This window comes from Quercus lobata, chromosome 2, assembly GCF_001633185.2.
Source record: "Quercus lobata isolate SW786 chromosome 2, ValleyOak3.0 Primary Assembly, whole genome shotgun sequence".
Lineage (NCBI taxonomy): Eukaryota > Viridiplantae > Streptophyta > Magnoliopsida > Fagales > Fagaceae > Quercus > Quercus lobata.
Window position 1 is genome coordinate 38,010,887 of NC_044905.1, and position 23,939 is coordinate 38,034,825.

Consider the following 23,939-nt stretch of genomic DNA (forward strand, 5'->3'; position numbering starts at 1 on the left):
TTGAATTACAGTGTTTTGATTATTGATTGTTAGCTAGTTTGATTGTGTATTAAGAGAGCATAAGTTTGTTTAATGGCTGTTTCATCTGAGAGGTGGATTGATGGTCTTCAGTTCTCCTCATTGTTCTGGCCTCCCCCGCAAGACGCCCAACAACGAAAGGTGCCTGCCCATTTCTGATTCTAATTCTTATGATTTCTATTTCTATTTCTTTTTCTTTTTTATGCTTGATTTTAGTCTTTTCAGTAGTAGTAGTGAAAAATGATGTCAGTTAACAAAGGGTATGACTTCGGATAAAGAATAGAATGGAGAAAAAGAATTCACGTGGCCGACCTTGACTAATCTGTTGAGCATCCATAACCGACCCCCCCAAAAAAAAATATCCATGCTTTATGCTTTTGTTTCTTGTTTGGTCTATGAGCCTTGGTTCAAGCTGCTGAAATAGTTGATTTTGAATAAGTGAATACTGAATTTTGAGGAATTTATGATATGAGTTATCAGTTGGAAAAAGAATTTGGTTGTTGTTGTTGAGTCTGAAGTTTGGTATTATTTTCCCATTTGGCACTGAGGAGATAATATTGTAACTTCTTTCCTTTGTTCATACAAAGTTGTCTACTGAATAGAGTGCATAAGTGCTGTGTTTAGCTATATACTATTAGGAAATTTACAGACGGATGGTATCAATGTCAATTTAGACTTACGAAATTCCAATTGAATTGAGTAACTTCAATTGTAATTTGGTTAAATTAAACCCAAATATTATTGTATCCGATCTTCATATACTTGGGCACAATATGAGGATCATGCCTTTTCCCCATCTTCCTAACTTAGGGGGAAGGTCACCAGTTTGAATCTCCCCCTTTTCCTAACTTAGGGGCCAAACTCACTCATCCACCAACACAGGAAAAAAGTAGAGAGCAAACTGGAAAAATCTGAAGCATTCACAGTTCCCAGTCAAGGGTGGAGAGTTAGTCTTACGTTTTCCCCTATGTTTATGAATTATTGAGTGGATATGCTTTAAAAAAAAATTATGTCCATAAATATCCCAAGGTTTCTGGAGATAGCCAAGTATCAAACTCAATTCTCCTGTGTCTGTCTATCTATTTGTTTTGTTTGTTTTTATTTATTATTTATTATTATTAATAATCATCGTAATCTTAAATTTTCCAATCTAACTTCTTGTTAAGTTTCTAAATATTATCACTATAACATTGAAACAGAATAATATTTATAACTACCTGAGATTTTCATAGAATCATCAATCCTTTTCGGAAAAATATTACGAATAACCACTATTGTAACAATAAGGGGATTTTTTCTGAAACTTGAATGCTTTAAGTTTAGTTGATAAAGCTGGAAAATTTGGTTTGAGTTTGATATCACCAATCAACATATAAATCATTCCGATAAAAAAAAAGAAAGAAAGATAAAATTTGATTTCCTTCTAGGTTATGTAAATTGATGATACAGAATATTCATATAAAATACTCTTTAAGAAAAAGTAAAGTGATCAAATCCTCGCTACAGAATCTAAAGGAGTCATGAAGAGCTTTTCACATGCAGTTGCTATAAACTTTGCAAAGGGCTTTTGTGATAACACACTTTTGAAAATTTCCTTAGTAGTGGCAAATTAATTATCGTTAAATAGGACACAAGGTAACCTTGTTAGCTTAGCTTCCCTAATTTTAAAATGGCTCTTAGTGATCAGATTTATCGAAGTAACAAGGACCAAAGTATCCTACCAACAGAAGAATGGCTTTAAATCAGAAAACTTAGATCCTGATCTGCAATCCTCTTCAAAATTCCTAATGACTGACAATCTAAAAATTATTTTCAAATTAGCAATGATATGCTCAACTGCTCAAGTTGTCCTCACAGGAAGTAAGACCAGCTCGTAGGGCTGCTGACTTCAGTATGTCTGGTAGTATGAGAAGTAGTTGATCTCCTAAGAGAGAAGAAAAATGGAAAAAGAGAAGAAATTTCTTCCCTCGGTTGGATACTTGGATGTGAAGTGTTTCATTTTCAGATTTTTTTTTTGGTAAGAAAATGGAGATAGAGGGAATACCCAACACCAATTATGCTCAGCAAAGCGGTCCCCCCCCCCCCCCCTCCTCTCTCTCTCCACTGCCCCGTTTTTCAATAAACTAATGGAGAAAGTTTAAGAACAAGATTTGGAGAAAAACTGGAAGGAACACAACTGACATAATATGTAGATTTATCTCATTATCTAAGTGTTATATTCTTAATGCATCCGTTAGTTCCTCAATTTACTGTGGTGTAAATTTTATTTCTATTTCCACAGCCATCTTGTTTGCTTTGAAGGTTAAGGTATTGAGAACTTGCTCTATGCATGCCTATTCCAAAAGTACAAAGGGGTTAAAAAAACTACTTGTTTGTAGATTATCTGCTCTGAAAATGATTGTTTGCTTTTGAGTGTTTATTGATCTTCTCTATATCTTATGTTTTCTACTTGATTTCTTTTTGGTTATTAGATTTTTGCCTTTTTTGAGTCCATTTCTTACAATATTTGAGAAACGTACTTCTTTCTTTCCTTCCCCACCAGGCTCAAATTACTGCTTATGTTGAGTACTTTGGTCAATTTACATCAGAACAATTTCCAGAGGACATTGCTGAGGTATGTTCTTTTCGTTTTTATTTTTGAACTAATTTTTCTCATCCTGAAAGCTGGAATGAGACAGATACTCTACTAATTCCATTTATTATTAGAATGAAAGAAGTGCTAATTTCATGGAGGCTTGAGGTGTTGGATGTTTATAACAGATTTTGCTTACTGAAACATGTTATTTTTGACAGTTGATCCGTAACCGTTATCCATCAAAGGAAAAGCGCCTTTTTGATGATGTTTTGGGTATTAATGCTTTCCTCATGTTAGTTTGAATAATAATTGATTATAAGTTCTCATTTGAAAATATTTTCTCATGCTGTATAATGACTGCTTTGTATATTTAAATGTACTTCCAGCTACTTTTGTCCTTCATCATCCAGAGCATGGGCATGCTGTTGTTCTTCCAATTATTTCATGTATCATTGATGGTACATTGGTGTATGATAGGACCAGTTCTCCATTTGCTTCTTTCATATCATTGGTCTGCCCAAGCAGTGAGGTATTTGCACTAACAAGCAGATAGATCATGCTATTTTCAAATCTCTTTCATTTTGTACTGAAGATTTTCCTTGCTTGATGAACAAAATTTTCTGCCTTTATATTTTGCAAACTTTTTTTCCCCCTTTTTACAGAATGAGTACTCTGAACAGTGGGCTTTGGCATGTGGGGAGATTTTGCGAGTTTTAACTCACTACAATCGCCCAATATACAAGATGGAACAACAGAATAGTGATTCAGAAAGAAGCAGTAGTGGCTGCCATGCTACCACTAGTGACTCTAGTGGGGAATCCAGCCACCATATTCCTTTGTTACAGCAAGAGAGGAAACCTTTAAGGCCTTTGTCTCCCTGGATTACAGATATATTGCTGGCTGCACCTCTTGGTATCCGAAGTGACTATTTCCGATGGTGAGTGCATCATTTAGAAGTGGCTTAGCACTACTGTTTTGGTTATGAAGTTATGAAAATTATGATGCTGATTACAAGACATGAACTGTGGAAAGGCAAAGTGGCACCTGATCCAATTCTTAGAAAAATAATTAAACAACACCAAGGCTTAAAGGGGTCAAGTTTATTCTTAGATAAACTAGTATTTGGGGTTCCAAACTGCCTTCATTAATTGATATCTCTATCTTCTAGAACAACTGTTTTTAATTTGGTAGACTGGATGTTTTATTTATTGTGAGGAAAAGGGCTTAAGTGAATGAATTTTGCTCTTGGACAACCTGGTTTTGGTCTTGCAAACTTCCTTCATTTTTATTCATAAAACTGGCTACATTGCAATTCATTTACCAATGTTTTGTGCCAAGCAATGTGTTGTCTGTTAGAATAATGGTTAAATGATTAAAGTCACACTTTCCTAATAGCTTAAGCTTTTGGGATAAGTGGTAGTTTACCATTTTCTATCATAATCGTTTTTGTGCAGTGGCAGCTCCACTTGTACGTGAGGGTGGTCCTGGGACTTCCCTCACTTGCCAATTTATTTATTTATTATTTTTTTTATACTTAGCAAAAAACATTATATAAATAATTAGATTAAACTAATTTGTTTTGTGACCACCTTGACTTGAAAAAAAATTTATATATTAAATTAACCTATTTTGACTACCCTAATACAAATGTTAAACACCTTGACTTGAGAATTACAAGAATTTGAGTTCAACAAAAATAAGAATAATGTTACATCCACAATTTTTTCACAATAAATTTTATGTGGTAAGCTATTACTAATTTTAATTTGGGCTCAATATTGACATGTTTTACCCATCAATAACAGGTTGTTGCATAAGATTTATTATGAAATTGTTGTGGTCATTTTATTATTCTCATATCAGCATTTTTAATTTTTAATTTTCAATTTCCACTTCTCTCTCTCTCTCTCTCTCTCTCTCTCTCTCTCTCTTTGTTAGGACAAAAAAATTGTAATATTTCATGTATTTGTGTGTGTGTGTTTTTTTTTGTGACGTTGTTATATTCAAGTTGTCTCTATATTAGATTGTGTAATTTAAGTTTCTTAGTGACCACCCTAAAACAAATTCCTAGAGCCGCCACTGTTTTTGTGTTTTATAATCACAAGCTTTAGACATCACGCTGTTATCATTGTGATGAGATTCTTGATCAGTTGGCAATGCAAGATATCTTATGCTAACTTGAGGGCAAAATGAATACTGTAACTGAATCTCTGAAAAGATAAGACAGTTGATGACTTAATTCTGGGTCTGTATTCTTTTTCTTTTATTATTTTATTTATTTTTACATATACTTTTTTTGTTTACGCCAATGATATCACGGTGGACTTGAGGAGTTTAGCAATTTCTGTTGCTGCTCCATTTATCATGCTCTCTGTAATATTCCAAAATTGCCGTCTGTTGGTTTTAACTTTCAAGGACATGCTGGTTTATTGATGGTAAACAATTCCAAGCATAAACTAGAAAGTAATGTTTTGATTAATTACAGGTTTCAATTGGTAGTAAAGGTTTACACATGGTTGAAAAAGAAGACTTAACCTTCTTTTTTGTTTCTTTTCATATGCTCTTATTTAAGTTCTCAAATGTTCTCTTTCATTTACAGGTGCAGTGGTGTTATGGGTAAATATGCTGCTGGAGAACTCAAGCCACCTACAACTGGTTAGTTAAATCTCTCTTCAGAATATAAAATGTGACTTTGCATTCCATATTTGTTTTTTACGTGATTTGCAGTAACATAATTTGAAACGATGGTTCTGAGTTGCAATTCTGAATAATCTTAGTTAGTTCCATAAACGAGATGAAGTTTTCAACTGGCAACATTAAATTTGAAATACATTTTATGGAAACTGATCTTTTTTTTTTTTTCTACTTATCAAAAAAAAAAAAAAAACTTATTACTAATTTTTTATGTGAAATGATAGGACATATTGAAGTACTTAATAAAATATAGAAGGTCTAGGTTAATATGTACCTTTTTTTGTGAGAACTGAAGAACAAATTGCATTTTATAATGTAGTTCACTCCTACTTGACAGGATTTTGGAAAACAAGGGTGATACTATCTTTTTTCTTAGTTTTCCGTTCATTATAATTTTTATGAGCAAGAAAAACTTACGCTGTTGTATTAATAGCAAGGAAAAAACACCTAGTATTTGTTTCTTCCTCTTCTTGTAAGCTATCTTGTAAATAGAGATGGCAATGAGGTGGGTTTCTCCATTCTTATCTCACCTCATATAAAACTTTCGACACCCATCCCCAAGCTGCTCTTCTGATTAGCTGAATGAAGAAAGTAACATAAAGAAGAAAATGAATTCGAAGCAAGCAAACTAAACAAATTTAACATTAAAAAAAAATTAATAAACTTTTATGTGCACTGAAACATATCGAACTCTAGAACTTTATGAAACTGTATGGACTCTCTCTGTATGATAAACTGGTTTGGGTCCTTGGTTCTTCAAATAGCAATGGAGAGAGAAGAAATAGGCATAATAGGATGAGGAGGGATAAAAGGAAAGAACATTGATGGTTTGGGTTAAGATCAAGACTATGATACCATGTGGTTTTAATGACTAGGGGCAAAGAGCAAATAAGAAAACAAGGTGAGACTCCTAGAGTGGAGGGTTTCTCCATTTACTTAATACTGCTGAATATGGTTGTACCTTCTCTATTCACATATATTACTAAATTCGTAAAAGTTTATAACGGCCCTTATCTACATTTACACTTCAAATCTTCGTAAATGTAATATCGAGAAAGATTTATACTGCATGAGACAAGGGGCAACATTAGTTGACTTATTCAAAAAAATTTATTTCATTTTTGGGATCTTTTCCAGCTTCTTCTCGTGGATCTGGAAAGCATCCTCAGCTTATGCCATCAACTCCAAGGTGGGCTGTTGCAAATGGTGCTGGTGTCATTTTAAGTGTTTGTGATGAGGAAGTTGCTCGCTATGAAACTGCTACTTTAACGGCGGCTGCTGTCCCTGCGCTTCTGCTTCCTCCTCCAACGACAGCTTTGGATGAGCATCTAGTTGCTGGGCTACCAGCTCTTGAGCCATATGCACGTTTGTTTCATAGGTTAATATTTGAACCTGACATCCTTTTCCTCCCTCTACCACTCTCTTTTCCTGCCGAGGGAACACAAGGGAAAGAAAAGAAACTGAATCTAGCAGCGTATATCTTGAGTTTTTGCTGATAAATTGATTGAATTTGTTTCTTTCCTCTGTTAGGTATTACGCCATTGCTACACCAAGTGCCACACAGAGACTTCTTCTTGGACTTCTTGAAGCACCACCATCATGGGCCCCAGATGCACTTGATGCTGCTGTCCAGCTGGTAGAACTCCTTCGGGCTGCTGAAGACTATGCATCTGGCATAAGGGTAAGCTGGATATTTTGGTAGAAAACTACGTATGCTGTGACACTATGCTTTTGATCAATATCAATTGAACTCATTCAAACCAATATAGTTTTCTTTTTAATCTGTTACCCATTAATAACCTGCTTCAGTAGAAATCTTTATTGTTGAGTGTCATTGATCTGCAAGAAGAGATCTTGTTGAATTTTATGGAAAACCTGATATTCATATTTCCATCAACAAAGATTAGGATTTTGCACCAGCAATGAATTATACAATAACAATCTCCTTCCGTTTCCCCAGTCGAGGTAATTGTCACTAATGAATATAAAATCCTGCATATCTTTTATTGGTAACTTTTCTAAAATTTACATCAGCATAAGTAGTCAAATGTTGATGAGTTTCTTGGAGATTCCCTTAAATTCCAAATATGTTTTGAGTACATCCTTTGGGTGGGAAGATTTTGGAGAATTATTGAACATCCTAACAACATTGAAAACTTAAGTGATGTTATGTTTTATAGTCTCTGACCTTTAATAGTATCAGCTGGAGAATCTCTACAACTGAAATCATCATTTGGTGTTGTACATTTTATTCTCTCTCTCTATACACACACACACACACATGTATATAGTCTTCAACTTTTTCATTTCATTACCCTGGTCCCAAATCCTTTAGGCCCATGCTTCATGGCTCCCAGAAACCTCTTAAAATTAAGTATTTTTTCATTATTTTATTTCTTATAATATTGATAATTGAATAAATATTTCTCATAAATCTCTCCTTCAACTCACCATGCAAAAATGCAATAAAGAGTCGAAGTGGCTAGTCCCTGCTGATATGCAATAAACTGTCGTAATTTTTGCCACTAGTGGGACTGATTCCCTTGATCTACTCCAAAGATCTGTGGGATATCAGTCAGGTTTGCATCTTTTTATTCTACCTCCTGCTTTAAACCTCAGTGCAAAGCTCAAGTTATCTGGTTCACTCTTCACACTTCTTTCCATATAGGTTCCCCTGGAATGTAACTGAACACCTTTGTTCATTTATTTCCCCTGAAATACACACACACACACATACTTGGGCCTTTAATTTATTAGGATAATAAATGCTTTAATCCTTAATTAGTAGTTCAACATTGTATTAGAGCTCTAATAGGTTGTTGCTCTTATTGCTTTTCATGCATTCCTCTCCTACCTAGACTACTATCCTTATTCTAGAATACAATATTTTTGTTGCAAAAGGGCTCAGAAGATTTTGATTTACACAAATACTTCCATCAAGTATTCTCATGGGTCACCATATGTTATAAGGACAAATTTGCTCTTGTTTTCAAGTTAACCATAATTGGTATTGTTGATGTTTCAATTTGTTAACAGCCACTTTATAGCATTAAAAACAGATAAATCTAAATGTATATAGCATTTTTGTTTTTTGGTATAAACTGCTATTCTTTTGTTGTTGTAGCTTCCTCGGAACTGGATGCATCTGCATTTCTTGCGTGCCATTGGGACTGCAATGTCCATGAGAGCAGGCATAGCTGCTGATGCTGCAGCAGCTTTACTTTTCCGCATACTCTCACAGCCTGCATTGCTTTTTCCTCCACTAAGGCAAGTTGAGGGAGTTGAAGTTCAACATGAACCTTTGGGCGGTTATATTTCAAGCTATAAAAAGCAGGTACAAGTGATAATTGTTGGCATGTCTTTTTATCTTTCTCAAGTTTTATGATTCCATATGCTAGGAGAACTTCAACATAGTTTTTTTCGACTATGATTCCTTTTATTTTCTGCGTGTGTAAATATGAATCTAACCTAAATGCCATCTCAAAAATTACTTCTGATCAGATTGAAGTGCCTGCGGCTGAAGCGACTATTGAAGCTACTGCACAAGGGATTGCATCAATGCTTTGTGCCCATGGCCCTGAGGTTGAATGGAGAATTTGTACCATATGGGAAGCTGCCTATGGCCTGATTCCGTTAAGTTCCTCTGCAGTTGATCTTCCTGAAATCATAGTTGCAACTCCATTGCAACCCCCCATATTATCATGGAATCTGTACATACCTCTCCTTAAGGTCCTGGAATACCTTCCTCGTGGAAGTCCATCTGAAGCATGTCTCATGAAGATTTTTGTTGCTACTGTTGAAGCAGTTCTTCAGAGAACTTTTCCATCCGAGTCCTCTAAAGAACAAACCAGAAAAACAAGATACCTTTATGGCATAGGGTCTGCCTCCAAAAACCTTGCTGTGGCAGAGCTTCGTACCATGGTCCATTCACTTTTCTTAGAATCATGTGCCTCTGTAGAGCTTGCTTCACGACTACTTTTTGTTGTGTTGACTGTGTGTGTTAGTCATGAAGCTCAGTCGAATGGGAGCAAGAGACCGAGAGGTGAAGAAAGCTTTCCATCTAATGAAAGCAGTGAGGACTCACAAGTGATATCTGAAAGGCAAAGGGAGATGAAAACTAGGAAGTTGAAAAAGCAAGGGCCTGTAGCGGCATTTGATTCCTATGTTCTAGCTGCTGTTTGTGCTCTTGCCTGTGAGCTTCAGTTATTTCCTCTAATTTCAAGGGCGAGTAGTCACCCAAACTCTAAAGATGTTTCAGATGTTGTCAAGCCTGTGAAAATAAATGGATCTAGTGATGAGTTTCAAAATAGTATTGACTCTGCAATTCGTCATACTCACAGAATCTTAGCAATTTTAGAAGCACTTTTTTCACTGAAGCCCTCTTCTATTGGCACCTCATGGAGTTATAGTTCAAACGAGATAGTTGCTGCGGCAATGGTTGCCGCACATATTTCTGAACTATTTAGACGGTCAAAGGCTTGCATGCATGCTCTCTCTGTATTGATGCGTTGCAAGTGGGACAATCAAATTTACACCAGGGCATCATCACTATACAACCTCATTGATATTCATAGCAAAGCTGTTGCATCCATTGTTAACAAGGCTGAGCCACTAGAAGCACACTTAATACATACACCATTGTGGAAGAAGTCCCTCCTGAATTCTGATGGCAAAAGACGAAGTCAATGTGAAAACAGTGTTTGCTTTGATCCTGGGCAGTCATCTACTCCACAGTCTTTGGATTCAGCCCATTCAGATACTAAATTTAGAGCATCACATCCAAATGAAGGCTCAGGAAATACCTTGGGTAAAGGTATTGCAAATTTACCATTAGATGCTTCAGATTTAGCCAACTTCCTCACAATGGATAGGCAAATAGGATTTAATTGCAGTGCTCAAGTTCTTCTAAGATCAGTGCTGCCAGAGAAACAAGAATTATGTTTCTCTGTTGTTTCATTGCTGTGGCACAAGTTGATTGCAGCTCCTGAAACTCAACCTAGTGAAGAAAGCACTTCTGCCCAACAAGGATGGAGGCAGGTATGAATCATTTCTGTTGCAGCCTTTCTTTAAGTCTTTCAATATATAAACTCCTGAACATAAGCAATATAATTTTCTGACTATGATGTTCCCTATATTGGATTTATATTCTGACAATATTTTAAGGATATAATAGAAATATGAATGTACCTTGTTATGTTCCTAGAACTGAATTGTTGTCATGTAAAAGGAATATCACTTATATGTCTGACGTTAAAAGGATCTGTTCATGGTATGGTTATATTGTGTGTGTGTGTATTTTTTTTTTGGGGAAATGCAAGAAATCACAAAACATGTATTTGCTGTTGTCTCCTTGTGCTATTTTATTTACTATGAATTTTGTGTGTACCTTTCAGTCTATGCTTGTAGATTGTATTAGTGACATGAAATTTCAAATGTGAACAAGATATCTGATTCTGCCTTGATCTTGTGATTTGGTTCCCACATTCTATGTTGGAGTAGGAGTTTATTACCAATTTACCATTAAGTATTAACAATAGGCACTTCTGGTTTGGAGACAGTTAATTCATTTAATATATCTCTGCTATATTTTATTTGAACAATTGTGTCTGTTCAATGTGAAATGTAATTCACTGACCATATTTGGATGTATTTCAATTTCAATAATTGTTTCTATGTTGAATTTGAAATGTATCTCACTTCTGGTTCTGGGATGGTTCATTCATTTAATATATTTCTGCTATTATTTCATTTCAATAATTGTGTCTACGTTCAAGCTGAAATGTATTTCACTGACCATATTTGGATGTATTTAGGTTCTAGATGCGCTATGCAATGTCGTATCAGCATCACCTACAAAAGCAGCTACAGCAGTTGTTCTTCAGGTCCAAACTTTTTTTCAACTTGTATTGTCACCTAGATATATATATATATATATATATATATATATATATATTAGCTTTCTTTTGGCAATTGTCTTGAAACAACTTTTAAATATGGCTTTAAAAATTCAGAACAACCTTTGTGATAGGATGAAAACCTAATTTCTAGGAAAAGAACAAAAAAATATTCTGTGAAATTTAATTCATTGTTGTAATGAATTAAATTCACAATTTCCTAACAGCTTAAGCTTTTGGAACAATTGGTAAACTCCTCCTTAATAAGTGTGGCCCAACACGTGAGATTTTTAACATTTTAAATGGGAGGTAGAGTAAAATCACAGATCAAACTTAGGATCTCTTGTTCTGATACCATGTTAAATTACCGATCAACCTAAAAGCTTGAGCTATTGTGATATGGTAAATTTAACCATTTAACCACATACCTCTAATAGAGGTGTTGCCTAGCTGGTGTTCCAGTCACCATCCTTATTTACTGTTATATTGTAATTCCAATTATTTTATTTGTTTCATCACTTTCATGGCCTTGTTTGCATGTCAGGCGGATAGGGAATTACAACCTTGGATTGCCAAAGATGATGATCAAGGTCAGAAGATGTGGAGAATCAACCAACGAATTGTAAAACTGATTGTGGAGCTAATGAGAAATCACGATAGGCCAGAATCATTAATGATTTTGGCTAGTGCTTCAGATCTGCTTCTGCGCGCCACAGATGGGATGCTCGTTGACGGAGAAGCTTGCACTTTACCACAACTAGAGGTAACATCTCATAACTTTATGTTTTTGTAGTTCCATGACTGACACATATAGTTTGCAACCACTATGATCCCTGAAGTTTGGATTAAAATGAAATTGTTATGGATAGATACATTAGGCCGAACTCTAATGATTTCATTTTAGTCCAAATCTTAGGGGATCGAATGTAACAATTGAAAATTTGTGTATTAAATTGTGATAGGGTCAAACAACAAGAGTAAATTGTAATTTTTCCCTTTAATTAATTATTATTATTTTTATTATATTTCTATACGTCTTCAATGCTTTATTGATGATCCAAACATATAAATTGTCAGTTACTGGAAGCAACAGCCAGAGCGGTTCAACCTGTGCTGGAGTGGGGAGAATCTGGATTGGCAGTTGCAGATGGCCTTTCAAACCTCTTAAAGGTAAACATACACACCCAATTCTTGACACACTTGATCAAGTTTGATTCCTGGCTGAATGTAAATTTGCTATGAACTCCGGCACTGGAAAGTCCAAGTGCCTGATTGACTGGCCACCTGACATTACTCATTAACAAGATGAAAAGAATGAGTATTCTGTTCATTTTATGTTAATGTAAAACCATTACTAATGTCAAATTTTTGGTCCAATGCTGCAGTGCCGCCTATCAGCTACCATCCGATGCCTTTCTCATCCAAGTGCTCATGTTCGTGCTCTGAGCATATCAGTTCTTCGTGATATTTTGCACACTGGTTCAATTAAGTCTAATTCTAAACCAGTGGACATAAATGGCATGTCTGGTCCCCCTTATAAGTATTTTAGTTTAGGTGTAATTGACTGGCAAGATGACATTGAAAAGTGCTTAACATGGGAAGCTCATAGCAGACTCGCAACTGGAATGTCTATTGAATTTCTTGGTACTGCTGCCAAGGAATTAGCCTGTAGTATTTCCTTATAATATCAGGTAGCTTTTGCCAGCCATTTTAGGTTTATGACTATATTTTTCCTAGTGAGACTTACACAGAATCATACATTAGTTATTTGCTTGAACGACGTGGGCTTGCAGGTTGGTAATTATGCATTCTGTTGTAGATATAAAAGCCTGAGACTGTCAATTACAGTGATTTCTTTGGCTAGACATAACAATCCTTCTGCAAGTGTTATTGCGTACATTGAGTAGATAGGGCCACAATTAGTCTTTATTTCTTGTCTAATATTTATTCCATATAATTACTTTTTTTTTCTTCTTTCTTTCTTAATGTTAAGTAGGCCCAAGTGACCTTTATGATTGGATTTGAAGATGTAAATTTGGATTTCCTGGCAGAGTGAAAAAGTGAGCGAGATAAGAATAGACGGGTAGATTTTTTTATTTTTATTTTTTCCATCTCACTGCTCTTGTAATCTTGGTCCCGGTGTGGACACAGGTCTAAAGCGGCTAGCGTGTCAAATAGTAAGGCTGTGTTGTTTTGATCTAAAATTGTGTTGTTTTGATCTAAAATATTTTCAGGTGTTTAGTTGCATTTTAAAAAATTCTTTGGGAAATATTTTAAGGTGTTTTCTAGTATTTAAAAAAAAAAAAAAAAAAAAAACAACAACAACAACCAGGAAATCATAGAAAACATTAGCTCAAATCAAATTTCAAAGATCAAACAAAACCCAAGAAATCATAAAATCTGCTCAAAACAGACAATTATCTAAGCAAATCCAACAAATTTCCTGAGAAAAAAATATCACCCAAAAGAACTGACGTAAGACAATCATACTATTTTAATGGAGCAATTAAATAACAATAGAATAAAGAATAAACCTTAGGAGTCAGCATCTAAGAGTTGCTTGGGGTCAGCACTAAGCAAAATTGGAGTTGGCACCAATGTAAAAGAAACGCATGTTTTTAATAATACTTAAAAAGCTGTCTTATAATAATCAGAAAAAGTGTTTAAATAACTAATAATAAAATGCATAAAGAAACCTTAATTATTAAATGTTCGGGCGTGCTTTATCTCAAATCCAATAACTAATAGACCCTTCGGAGTCAGCATCTAAAGGTTGCTTGGGGTCAGCACCAAGCAAAATTGAAGTCGTCACCAATATAAAAGAAACGCATGTTTTTAATAATACTCAAAAAGCTGTCTTATAATAATCAGAAAAAGTGTTTAAATAACTAACAATAAAATGCATAAAGAAACCTTAATTATTAAATGCTCGGACGTGCTTTATCTCAAACCCAATAACTAATCGGCTTCATTTATAAGGTTGGGTTGTCTTCTTTTTACTCTTTCTCTCATACATGTGTATAATTGGGAGCTTGTACCTTGTGTTTGCACCAAGAAGACACCAAGAAGGCAAGAACTAGACAATTAAGACCAATTTGAACTGAGGGCGGAAGTGGGAAAACAAATGGTGTAAGTAAACCAATTTTTGCCCTGGGAAGGGTTTAATAATCACTACACGCATGTTCAGATTTTTTGTATTTTTAGTTGTCAAAATTTTCTATTCATAAGACCTACGCACGTTCAAAGCTCAGAGGTTATATATTTTTCTACTCTTACTATACCACTGTTGAGCTAAGTGAGTTTTAAAGCAATAAATTATTGACATCTCAGTTATAAAATTTCAAAGACTAACAAAAATCCCCAAAAGTCTATGATTAGATAATCTGTTTTTGTTTTTTTTTTTTTTTTTTTTTTTTTTTTTTGGTTTTTTTTTTTCCACAATTGCCAATTATTTAAAAGAATGACACATATATATAAATTTATTTAAAAAAAAGTGAATTGCTTCTTCCAACATCATATTCTCTTATTCTGTAAGATGAATTCTTAACTAAAAAAAAATAATAATAAAAAGACAGAAAAAGTACAAAGAAACATTAGTGATAGAAGCTGAGGAAAAAAATAGTGGCAGAAAATTGAAACAAAACCAAATATTGAATATAGTAAATCACGCATACAACAAAATTTGGAGGGAAGTAAGATTAATTAGTGACCTAATTTAACACACTAAAAGACACATTTTTGTGATTCCCTTAACACCTGTATGGATATGATAGTGATTTTCAAGCGAGTTGGGCATGTTTAACTATTAAAGCGGTGGGTCGGGTTAGATGGCGAGTTGAGTTTTTAAAATCACAAAGATCCAACCCAACTTGCCTAGATATATTCATCTATTTTTAGACTATCTTATATCAAATTTAAGATTTTTATTATTATTATTATTTTTGGTTAACTCCATGATTTACACACGTTAATATATATGAAAAATGAATGATATTTTCCCAACATATTTTTAAGCATACATAGTGACATGGATATAGTAAATATAGTGACATGGATATAGTACTCATACCATTTTTTTTTTTCTCTTTTTTAACCCAAAGAAAAATTTAGAAAGTACTCTTAAGTTATAACTTAAGACATTTTTCTTTTATGGGTATAACTTAAGACATTTGAACTTTGATAAATGGGAAAGTGAGTCACATTATGATTTTCTTCAATGATTTATAGAATTTATTGGAAATACAACTCAAATTTATTCATAAGTGGTAAAATAAATTTTAAAGCTTAGTATACTACCCATAACTAAAGCTAACCCACCCAATTTGCAAAATTGAAACCACCCAAATTTTCAACTGGCTCTCCATTTTTGGAGGTTGATGAGTCGGCAACTAGTGGGCTCAGATGAAAAATTTTCTCTCAACCTACCCAAAATTTTAACTTACCCACCATTTTTGGAAGCTGGTGAGTCAATAGCTAGCAGGCTTGAATAAAAATTTTTCCCTCAACCTACCCAAATTTTCAACTTACCCACCATTTTTGGAGGTTGGTGAGTTGATGATGGTTTGGAATTTTTCCAACCTTGGTAGTTGGTCGAAAATTTTTCCATCAACTCAAGCAATCCAATCCATGCACAGTCATGCCAGATAAACACAATTAGTTAATGTTAAATCATGAAAACTAATAAATTTATACTTAGGGATTGTTGGTGGTTGCAATCATTATTTTTTACTTCTTTGCTTAATATTTTAGTTTGTCTATTTTTCTTTACATGTTTTATTTTACTTTGGATATATAACAAGATAATAAAATAAATTTTTATTTGATTTGTAGTTTAGGAGAAAATTCAATTACAATATTTGACATTTTCAAAAGAAAGAGATATTCAAATTATTTAGAAGCCAATACTTTTTTCTTTTTTTTTGGTTCATACTTTGGCTCCTCAATTGAAATTCTGGCTTTCTGGCTGTAGGGAGAGGAAAAGACTTTTAGAATTACATGGAATGAGTTTCTTCAAAGAGTAGTTTGAGTGTTTATTTATTTTTGTTTTTTTTTTGGGGGGGGGGGGGGGGGGGTGGTAATAGGGTTATGGATTTTTGTGGTTGTAAGTTTGTGTGTTTGTGAGATGCTTTGTTCATATTTGTGAGGGTTGTTTGTGTAAGTAGATGAGTTTTTTAAGTTTGTTTGTAATCAATGCTATTCTTTTCACGCGAATGTAGCGCCTCCATAATAAACTAACCATGCACTTTGAATCACCTTCAAAGACAATGTCTCGAAATCAACTGTCCTGTGCTGTCAAATGCAGCAACGAGTTCAGATTCCTTTGCAAAATTCGTAAGACTTAAATCCCACGCACACAGCGGCTTCTTCACTGCATGTCCTTACCTTCCAGGGCCGGCTCAAGGCCTAGGCCTAAGGCCCACCAAAAAATAAAAATTTTCTTAGGAGAAAATGCCCCACTTTCCATAGTTAAAAGTTCAAATTTTTATAAAACTATATATATATATATATATATATTTTCTAAAGGTTGTATATTTTTTTTATTAGTGATGTTAAGGATACTATAAATTTTACTATTGGCTTACAAATTGTCATGTTATTAATTACAAAAAAATGATATAAACATTCATTAGTTAAATTGATGAAGTTCACCAATGAGAAACAATGTTACATTATATTTTGAACATTTTATAGTGCTTTTAATTAGTGCATTTTTCTTTTTCATTTCTTACGAGACCAATAGAACCTTTAACTCAATTGAAACCTTAAAATATTTCAAAAAGATGTTGCAAATGTGTTAAATCATCAATTATAGATTAATCTCCTTTGATAGTTTGAGACTTTGATTTTTGTAAACTAATATTCTAAAAAGCCACACACCAAATAATATCTATCTCTCTCTCTTAAAATCAAAATATAAAATTAAAAATTAGATTACAACTTTATTTAACTATACATATTATATCCAAAATAAAGTATCTTTTTCAATCGCAATATATTTTTATTTCTTTTTATTAATATTTATAATTCAACTATGATATTCAATTATCTATATGAAATTAACATTAGTCTAGTTGGTATTATTTATGTACTTAATGTATCAAATTAACCTTAATTTGATTAGTATTAAATAATTTTGTTTAATTAATATTTACATATTAAAGGCCCTGCATAAATTTTTTGCTTTAGGCCCCCCATATTATGTTGGGCCACCCCTGTTACCTTCTTCTTGTTATATATATATATATATATAGTATTAGAATCTAAGATGTTTCCAAAATCCTTAGGTTGCGGTTACGTACGATAAAATTTAGACGATCGCTGATCCTGAAAACGTTATTCTCTAGATTCCAACACCGATCAAAATAGTGAGTCTCATTTTATTACCTCCATAGCCGTAGCCATGGGTGTGTAATTTGTTTATAATTAGTGGTTTGATTATTGACGTCAGGTCGTCAGTGTTTGCGTTTCTATTTGTTTGTATCACGTATTTGATACATACATGATATATATATATATATATATATATATATATATGCATGAATCGAGTGTGGGAAAGATTCGCCTATCTTATCCAGGTAGGTAATACTACTATACTAGTAACAAGTCATCCTTACATTTTTGTAGGGGTGTGCAGAAAACCCACCGACCCGTCAAACCCGATCCAACCCAACCCGACCCACCGGATTGGGTCGGTTTTTTAGGCTTGGTGGGTTGGGTTGAGTTATAAAAAAAAATTTATAGCGGGTCGGGTTGGGTTTGGGTCATAAAATTACAAACCCACCAAACCCAACCCGACCTACCATATTTAATATATATTTAAAATATATTTTATATTTAATAAATTTTTAAAAGAAAAATCAATTGTAGGGCACTTATATATATATTTAAATATATATTATATATTTAATAATTTTAAAAAAAAAACAGCTATAGAGCAACATTTTCTCAATTCCTCCTACTAATACTAATTTAATATATATATAAAATATATTATATAATTAATAAATTTTTTTAAATGACCAATTCTTCCTATCCTATATAAAAGTCAATTAGTTCACACAAATCCTAACAAATTACTATTATTGTTTAGTCATTAATGTTGAGCCTTTATGGAGTTACATTGATATTAATCTTTAAGTTTTTTTAATATATTAATATTAATATTTTTTTTTACTCAATTTAATAATAATAATAATAATAATTTGTCAAACCCATGGGTTCAACTCGACCCAACCCGACCCATGTGGGTTGGGTTGGATTGGGTTGGGTTGGGTTGAATTTTTTTGACCCACCATGGTGGGTTGGGTCAAAAAATCCCCTCAACCCGATCCATGCACATCCCTACATTTTTGTATGAGGGGTAGTTGAAAAAAGTGCAAATTAAAAAAAAAAAAATATATATATATATGTACAAAATTTTATCAAGCAATAAAAGCAAAGCGAGGCCTATCTTCCATTTCTCATTGAAAATTTTGTTTTGGTTTGGAAAGAAAGATTTATTAAAGCCCTTTTTTTTTTTTTGGATTTTGGAACATGAAAGATAAATGGAAAATTGGAAACACACAGCTCTACTTGTTATGGACATGCAGGTCCTCTCACACACACTCTCTCTCTCACCCAAAAAAAAAAAAAAAAAAAAAATCTGAAGTTGCTTTTTTATTTTTTCAATTTTTGGTAGAAAGATTTTATAGATGAGGACGGTCAGGTGCCACTGAATGGATGAAGAGCCATAGTCCCTAATGTAATCGAGGCCGTTGAGGTCGCTAGGCAGCGTGGCAATCTTGTTATTTGGGTTTGTACACTTTTTCGTTCTATTCACTTTTCTCTGTTATTGTTCGCTTTATTTATTTGTTTGATAAACATTGTTCGCATTATTTGCTTTATGAGTTAACGGGCTTTAATTTGTTTGTTTCCATGATTTTTTTTTTTTCTTTCAAATTTTACTGTTAACAGATATATGATTGATTTGAGGCATAAGGAAGATGGATAGCTCTGTTTGCGTGCTAAGAAAATGTAGGGAAATGGCTATAGAGCATGTTAAAAATTTAAGTTCAATCATTGCTTCTGAGCCGAGAAATTCTATACCTTCTACGAACTAAAAAGCCTAGAAGAACTAGATTTTTGGGTTAAGCTGAGTTGGATTTTTTCACCTTTTGGAACTTAAAGAATGGATAAGAATTAGAGCACAAAACTAATTGTATAGAATTCTTCATTTTTTTTTGGTAATAGAGTAATGAAAGAATATATTCGATTCCATCCTACTTCTACAAAAAATACAAAACATTTCACCCTTATAACCCCATTTAGCCATTCTATACCTTGTGATCAATCTGTCGATGGCTAATCGTGAGATAAAGGAATGCTTTGGAATGTGACTAGAGAACCAAATACCATTCCACCAATCAACAACAGCACAATTCATCCTATTAGCAATAAAACTTTCCAATTTCCATTAGTAGTAGTAGCCTAGTAGGCACTCCTACTTACTGGCATGATTGTCCTCTATCATAAATTTGGATTTCAAATAAGCTACTTTGAATTTGAACAAGCTGCTCTGACTTTGCTCGAGGAGTTGCCCATTTTGAATCATGCTGGAGTCGAACAACTTAGCGTTTAAATTCCTGCCAGTGTCATTAACCATTCTATGCTCTAATGCTCATGCTTCTGATACAGAGGCCCATCTATATGCCAATTATCAAACCAAAGAAAAATAGAATCACCTCTAGCCACTTTGAACTTCATAAGAGGCCTCACAATATTTAAAAAACACTTTACTTGGTGCGAAACAAACAAATACCAAAGAAGCAACAACAACAAGTTTTAATCTCAAATTTTGGGGTTGGCGATTTTCAACAAATTAGTTAGGGTCCTCTACATGTATTTTTTACCTTTTAATTCTCAAAAAAAAAAAAAAAAAAAAAAAAAGACATCATTTTTTATTACTTCTACTAATTTTTTTTTTTTTTAATTATCTTTTTCTACATTTTTCGTTCCTTCAACTTGAATTAATTATACTTGAATCAATTTTTTTAATCTTTTGGATATGATTGAACTATCTCAAGTTACTCTCCTTCATCTTTTCATCAACGTGGAAGAATTCCAATTTTAAATATTTGATGAGTACGACAATATAGAAATTGTTGTTACAATAATAATAGGGGATTATGGTTTCTTCGAATAATAATAATAAAATTCAATTTATTAGTATTATTGAATGATACACTAGTAACCTTATGGTAGAGTGGTTAAATTAGGCATTTTAATTTATTGATTGTGAATGTTTCTTTTTGTTTTTCTTAATAAATTCGATGGCATTGATGGTGATGATCATATTAAAAAAAAAAAAAAAAAGGGTTTTAGCTTGTTCGTGAGCATGATGCACTAGGAAGGAAGAGATGTTGAACTCTTCTGCCGACACTGACTGGTATGCTGCTGGGAAAGTGGGTCCGGCTGTTAAGGGAAGTGTGGGTGCGGAACTGGTTGATCTTGATGGTCTGTTGGTCAAAGAAGGAGACTATATAAATTGGTGAAGACGCGCTTTAGTGCTTTCTTTGCTACACACCTTCATTCTTTACTTCAGGGTGCTGGGATTAATAATCTGATTATATATCGCTGGTTTGTGAACCTTAGAATCTGGAGATTTAAACTTTTTATAGATAGTGCTGCATGCATGTTAAGTTTGTATTTACAGCTTCTAGTTTGAACCTCTGCTTCTTGGTGTTCAAACTCCAAATTGCATCAGGCAGACTGCCTTTGACGCTTTAGCATTGGATTAACAATCTGTTTCTGTTATTTTTGATGCCACGGCTGCTGCTACACGCCCACACCTGACATACATGCTGGTAAGTAAACAACTATTATAATGTGTTATTTCATTCAATTCATACTGCATTTGCAGAAACTTGTATTTTGGTTTCCTATCTTAGCAGATGATCTTGACTGCAATAGGTAATTAACAAAACATTGTAACGTAGACATATTGATTATTATTATTATTATTTAAGTTTTTATATCATCTTCTTCAAATGATCTTATAAAATCGTTCTTTCTCTTTTTTGATATAGAAATCTTGCTTATGAGAACAACTTTAACATTTTTTTTTTTTTCGAAGAATGAGTTTATTGAGAATTGGACTATGGCTAATAGGATTCCCCCAAAAGCTCTCATTTGCTGAAGCTTCGAAGGGACAAAACATAGCAGTATTAGGACTGCTCCCTTTATATTGTTGTTTGGTTTTTATTTTTTAGTATGGTTCCTGAGTAGATAGCAGTATTAGGACTGCTCCCTTTATATTGTTGTTTGGTTTTTATTTTTTAGTATGGTTCCTGAGTAGTATCAGAATATGTTTATGCCACAATAGGTAGAGTTTTGGAAAAAAAAAAAAAAAAAACAGTAAGATCTGGCTACTTGGGTTTGGTTATGCTCCAAGTCAGACAAAAGAAGACCACTACGACTCTACGAGGATTTCCATTCAAGCATGTCTCCTTGGGACAAAACAAACCCTTCTTGACGTAAAGATTCACTTTTTTGTATTATGTTCGTGTGAAGAAAGTTGTCCTTTTTTGTTGTTGAAGAAAGTTGAACATTGATACTCGATTTAACTGGAGTATAAATGATATATTGAGCTTCTATGATCTAATAAAAATTCAGAGAAATGATGGGCAAAATATCAACACGTTTTATGAAAGCTTTGAAAAATTGATAGTAGGGTATGTCATTTATGCAATTTCTAGAAATTTTCTTAGCATGATACATTAACGTGCAGCAAGCTTTGCATTTAAATAATGTGCTATTTCATATTTCAACTTGGAGCATGATGTACAAATCTATCCAACGCTGTATACACATGACATGAGGTATTGATATGTAACAAGGAGAGCTTTATAATGTATTTAGCTGCACAAAATGTAGAAGGGCCTTGTAGATCTAAGGGTTTGAAATTAGTGATTACAGATGTGAAGGTCAGGATTGAAACTCAAAGCAGCTAAAATCACCTAACTTCCACCTGTGAGGCTTTGAGAGAGCATGACTTCTCTGTCAAAGAGAAAGGCAAGCAGGAAGCTGTAAAACGGCAACTGAAGCCAGGTAGTGAAGGCTAATCCCTATGGTAAATAGAAGTGATCAAGGTATACACAAATGTCTGTTGCAGAAGAAAAGCAAAACTAGACCGTCTTATATGTTTTAATTTCCTATTTTAAGAGCAAAATTTCAAGTGATTGCTAATTGAAAACTACAATCTTTCACGTCAACCCTTTGATAGAGAGAAAACAAGAAAGGAAGAAGGTTGGTGGAGGGCTGTGGTAGGAGAAAATTGTAATAGTTGAATTTGAAGGTTTCAATAAATTTGGATAAAAATCATGCTGTTGTAGAATCAGGCAAGTTGAAATGAAGGGAACACCAAAATGACAGACTAGAGAGATTTTACAACTGATTATCAAAAAAGAGAGGTTTTAGAACTGAATCATGTGCAATACAGAGTTAGAACTTAGAAATGTATGTTGAAATTGGGATCTTTATTAGCTAAGGCCTAAGATAATCAACCTATACTAGAAACAAGACAAAAAAGATTTCAAATGCTAACATTCTCAAAAGGACAAACCCTATGAGGCAGTTTTAGCACTATAAAATTGCTCCAACATGATATTTCCTGGCCATTATTCTATATGCAGTTGTCTTGGTTTATGTTGTCATAGACATTTATTTAGGACCATATCTAGCATGATGGTAGTGGGTGATCTGTTCTTGCAAATTTTTGACATTTTGCATTTTTAAATACATGTGGTACGGATGTTATTGCTTGGTTGATGACTGTCGTATTTGTCTAGCAGGCAGATGCAGGTATGTGATATACTGTTGTTACTTATTATTAACGTATAAAATTTCTTGCACTTTCACCTCTCATTTAAATTTACTTGCCGTCAAGGATTTTAGCTTGCTAATATGATACCCGACTGACATGGACTACCTCTTATGAACCAGCCAACATTTTTTACATGAAAAATGTTGGAGTTGTGACCCCAACTCTACAGGAATGGTGCGAGTATGATGCTTGATCTGTCTGGCAAGAAAATCATAGATCATGTGTATTCTGCTTGAAGTTCCATGTGATTGTATTTTGTACTGATGTTTGTGTATGGTGATTTCTCTTTGATTATTGCATCATACCATTGTGTAATATATGTTTCGCATTTCAATAGTCAGATGGTGGAATATAAAGCAATGAATTCCCTATCATGTTCCTTGTTCCCCCAATTAGGATCCTCTTCACTATAAGAATGAAGAGGATTCATTTTAAAATAAAAATTATGTATTTTCCTAAATCTGAACATATATATATATATATATATATATATATATATACACATACATATAGTATCATGTTATTTAAAATCTCGTTTAACCAATAATAAGTAGAAAAGATTGTTAATATTGTTCGTTTATGTTTTAGGTCTACCAGTGACAGTAGGTTGGCCATTGGCCAAGGGCAAGGTAGCCTTACTATAATAGCTATACACAACTATTCAATCCTAACGAAGGGTGTAACTTTAGCAACAAGTTGGTTGGTACTTCGGGTAAACTAGTTGTCTAAATACTTTGAATGTGAACATGCTTCAAGAGTGTAATAATGAAATCTTTAAAGTACAAATACTTCACTTGTATCATTCTTGCAATGAATAAAAATTGTTGTAGGTCTATCTCTTAACTCAAATTTGCCATGTGGAGGGAAGGCTTACACTCTGTGTTGGGATTTTCTTTTT

At 33.6% G+C, this 23,939-nt stretch overlaps 1 protein-coding gene and 1 pseudogene across 1 annotated transcript; both read left to right on the forward strand.

Moving 5' to 3' along the window:
• Window positions 1–8: 8 nt before the first annotated feature.
• Window positions 9–13,138, forward strand: LOC115975519 (protein GIGANTEA-like). Its single transcript, XM_031096323.1, has 14 exons — window positions 9–159; window positions 2,561–2,632; window positions 2,812–2,866; window positions 2,980–3,122; window positions 3,256–3,530; window positions 5,193–5,248; window positions 6,425–6,665; window positions 6,818–6,968; window positions 8,412–8,621; window positions 8,789–10,324; window positions 11,101–11,169; window positions 11,726–11,944; window positions 12,259–12,351; window positions 12,567–13,138. The coding sequence occupies exons 1-14, from the start codon at window positions 73–75 to the stop codon at window positions 12,864–12,866; spliced, it is 3,507 nt and encodes a 1,168-aa protein (XP_030952183.1). The 5' UTR covers window positions 9–72; the 3' UTR covers window positions 12,867–13,138.
• Window positions 13,139–18,725: 5,587 nt separating this feature from the next.
• Window positions 18,726–23,234, forward strand: LOC115975299 (annotated as a pseudogene).
• The last annotated feature ends 705 nt before the right edge of the window (window positions 23,235–23,939 follow it).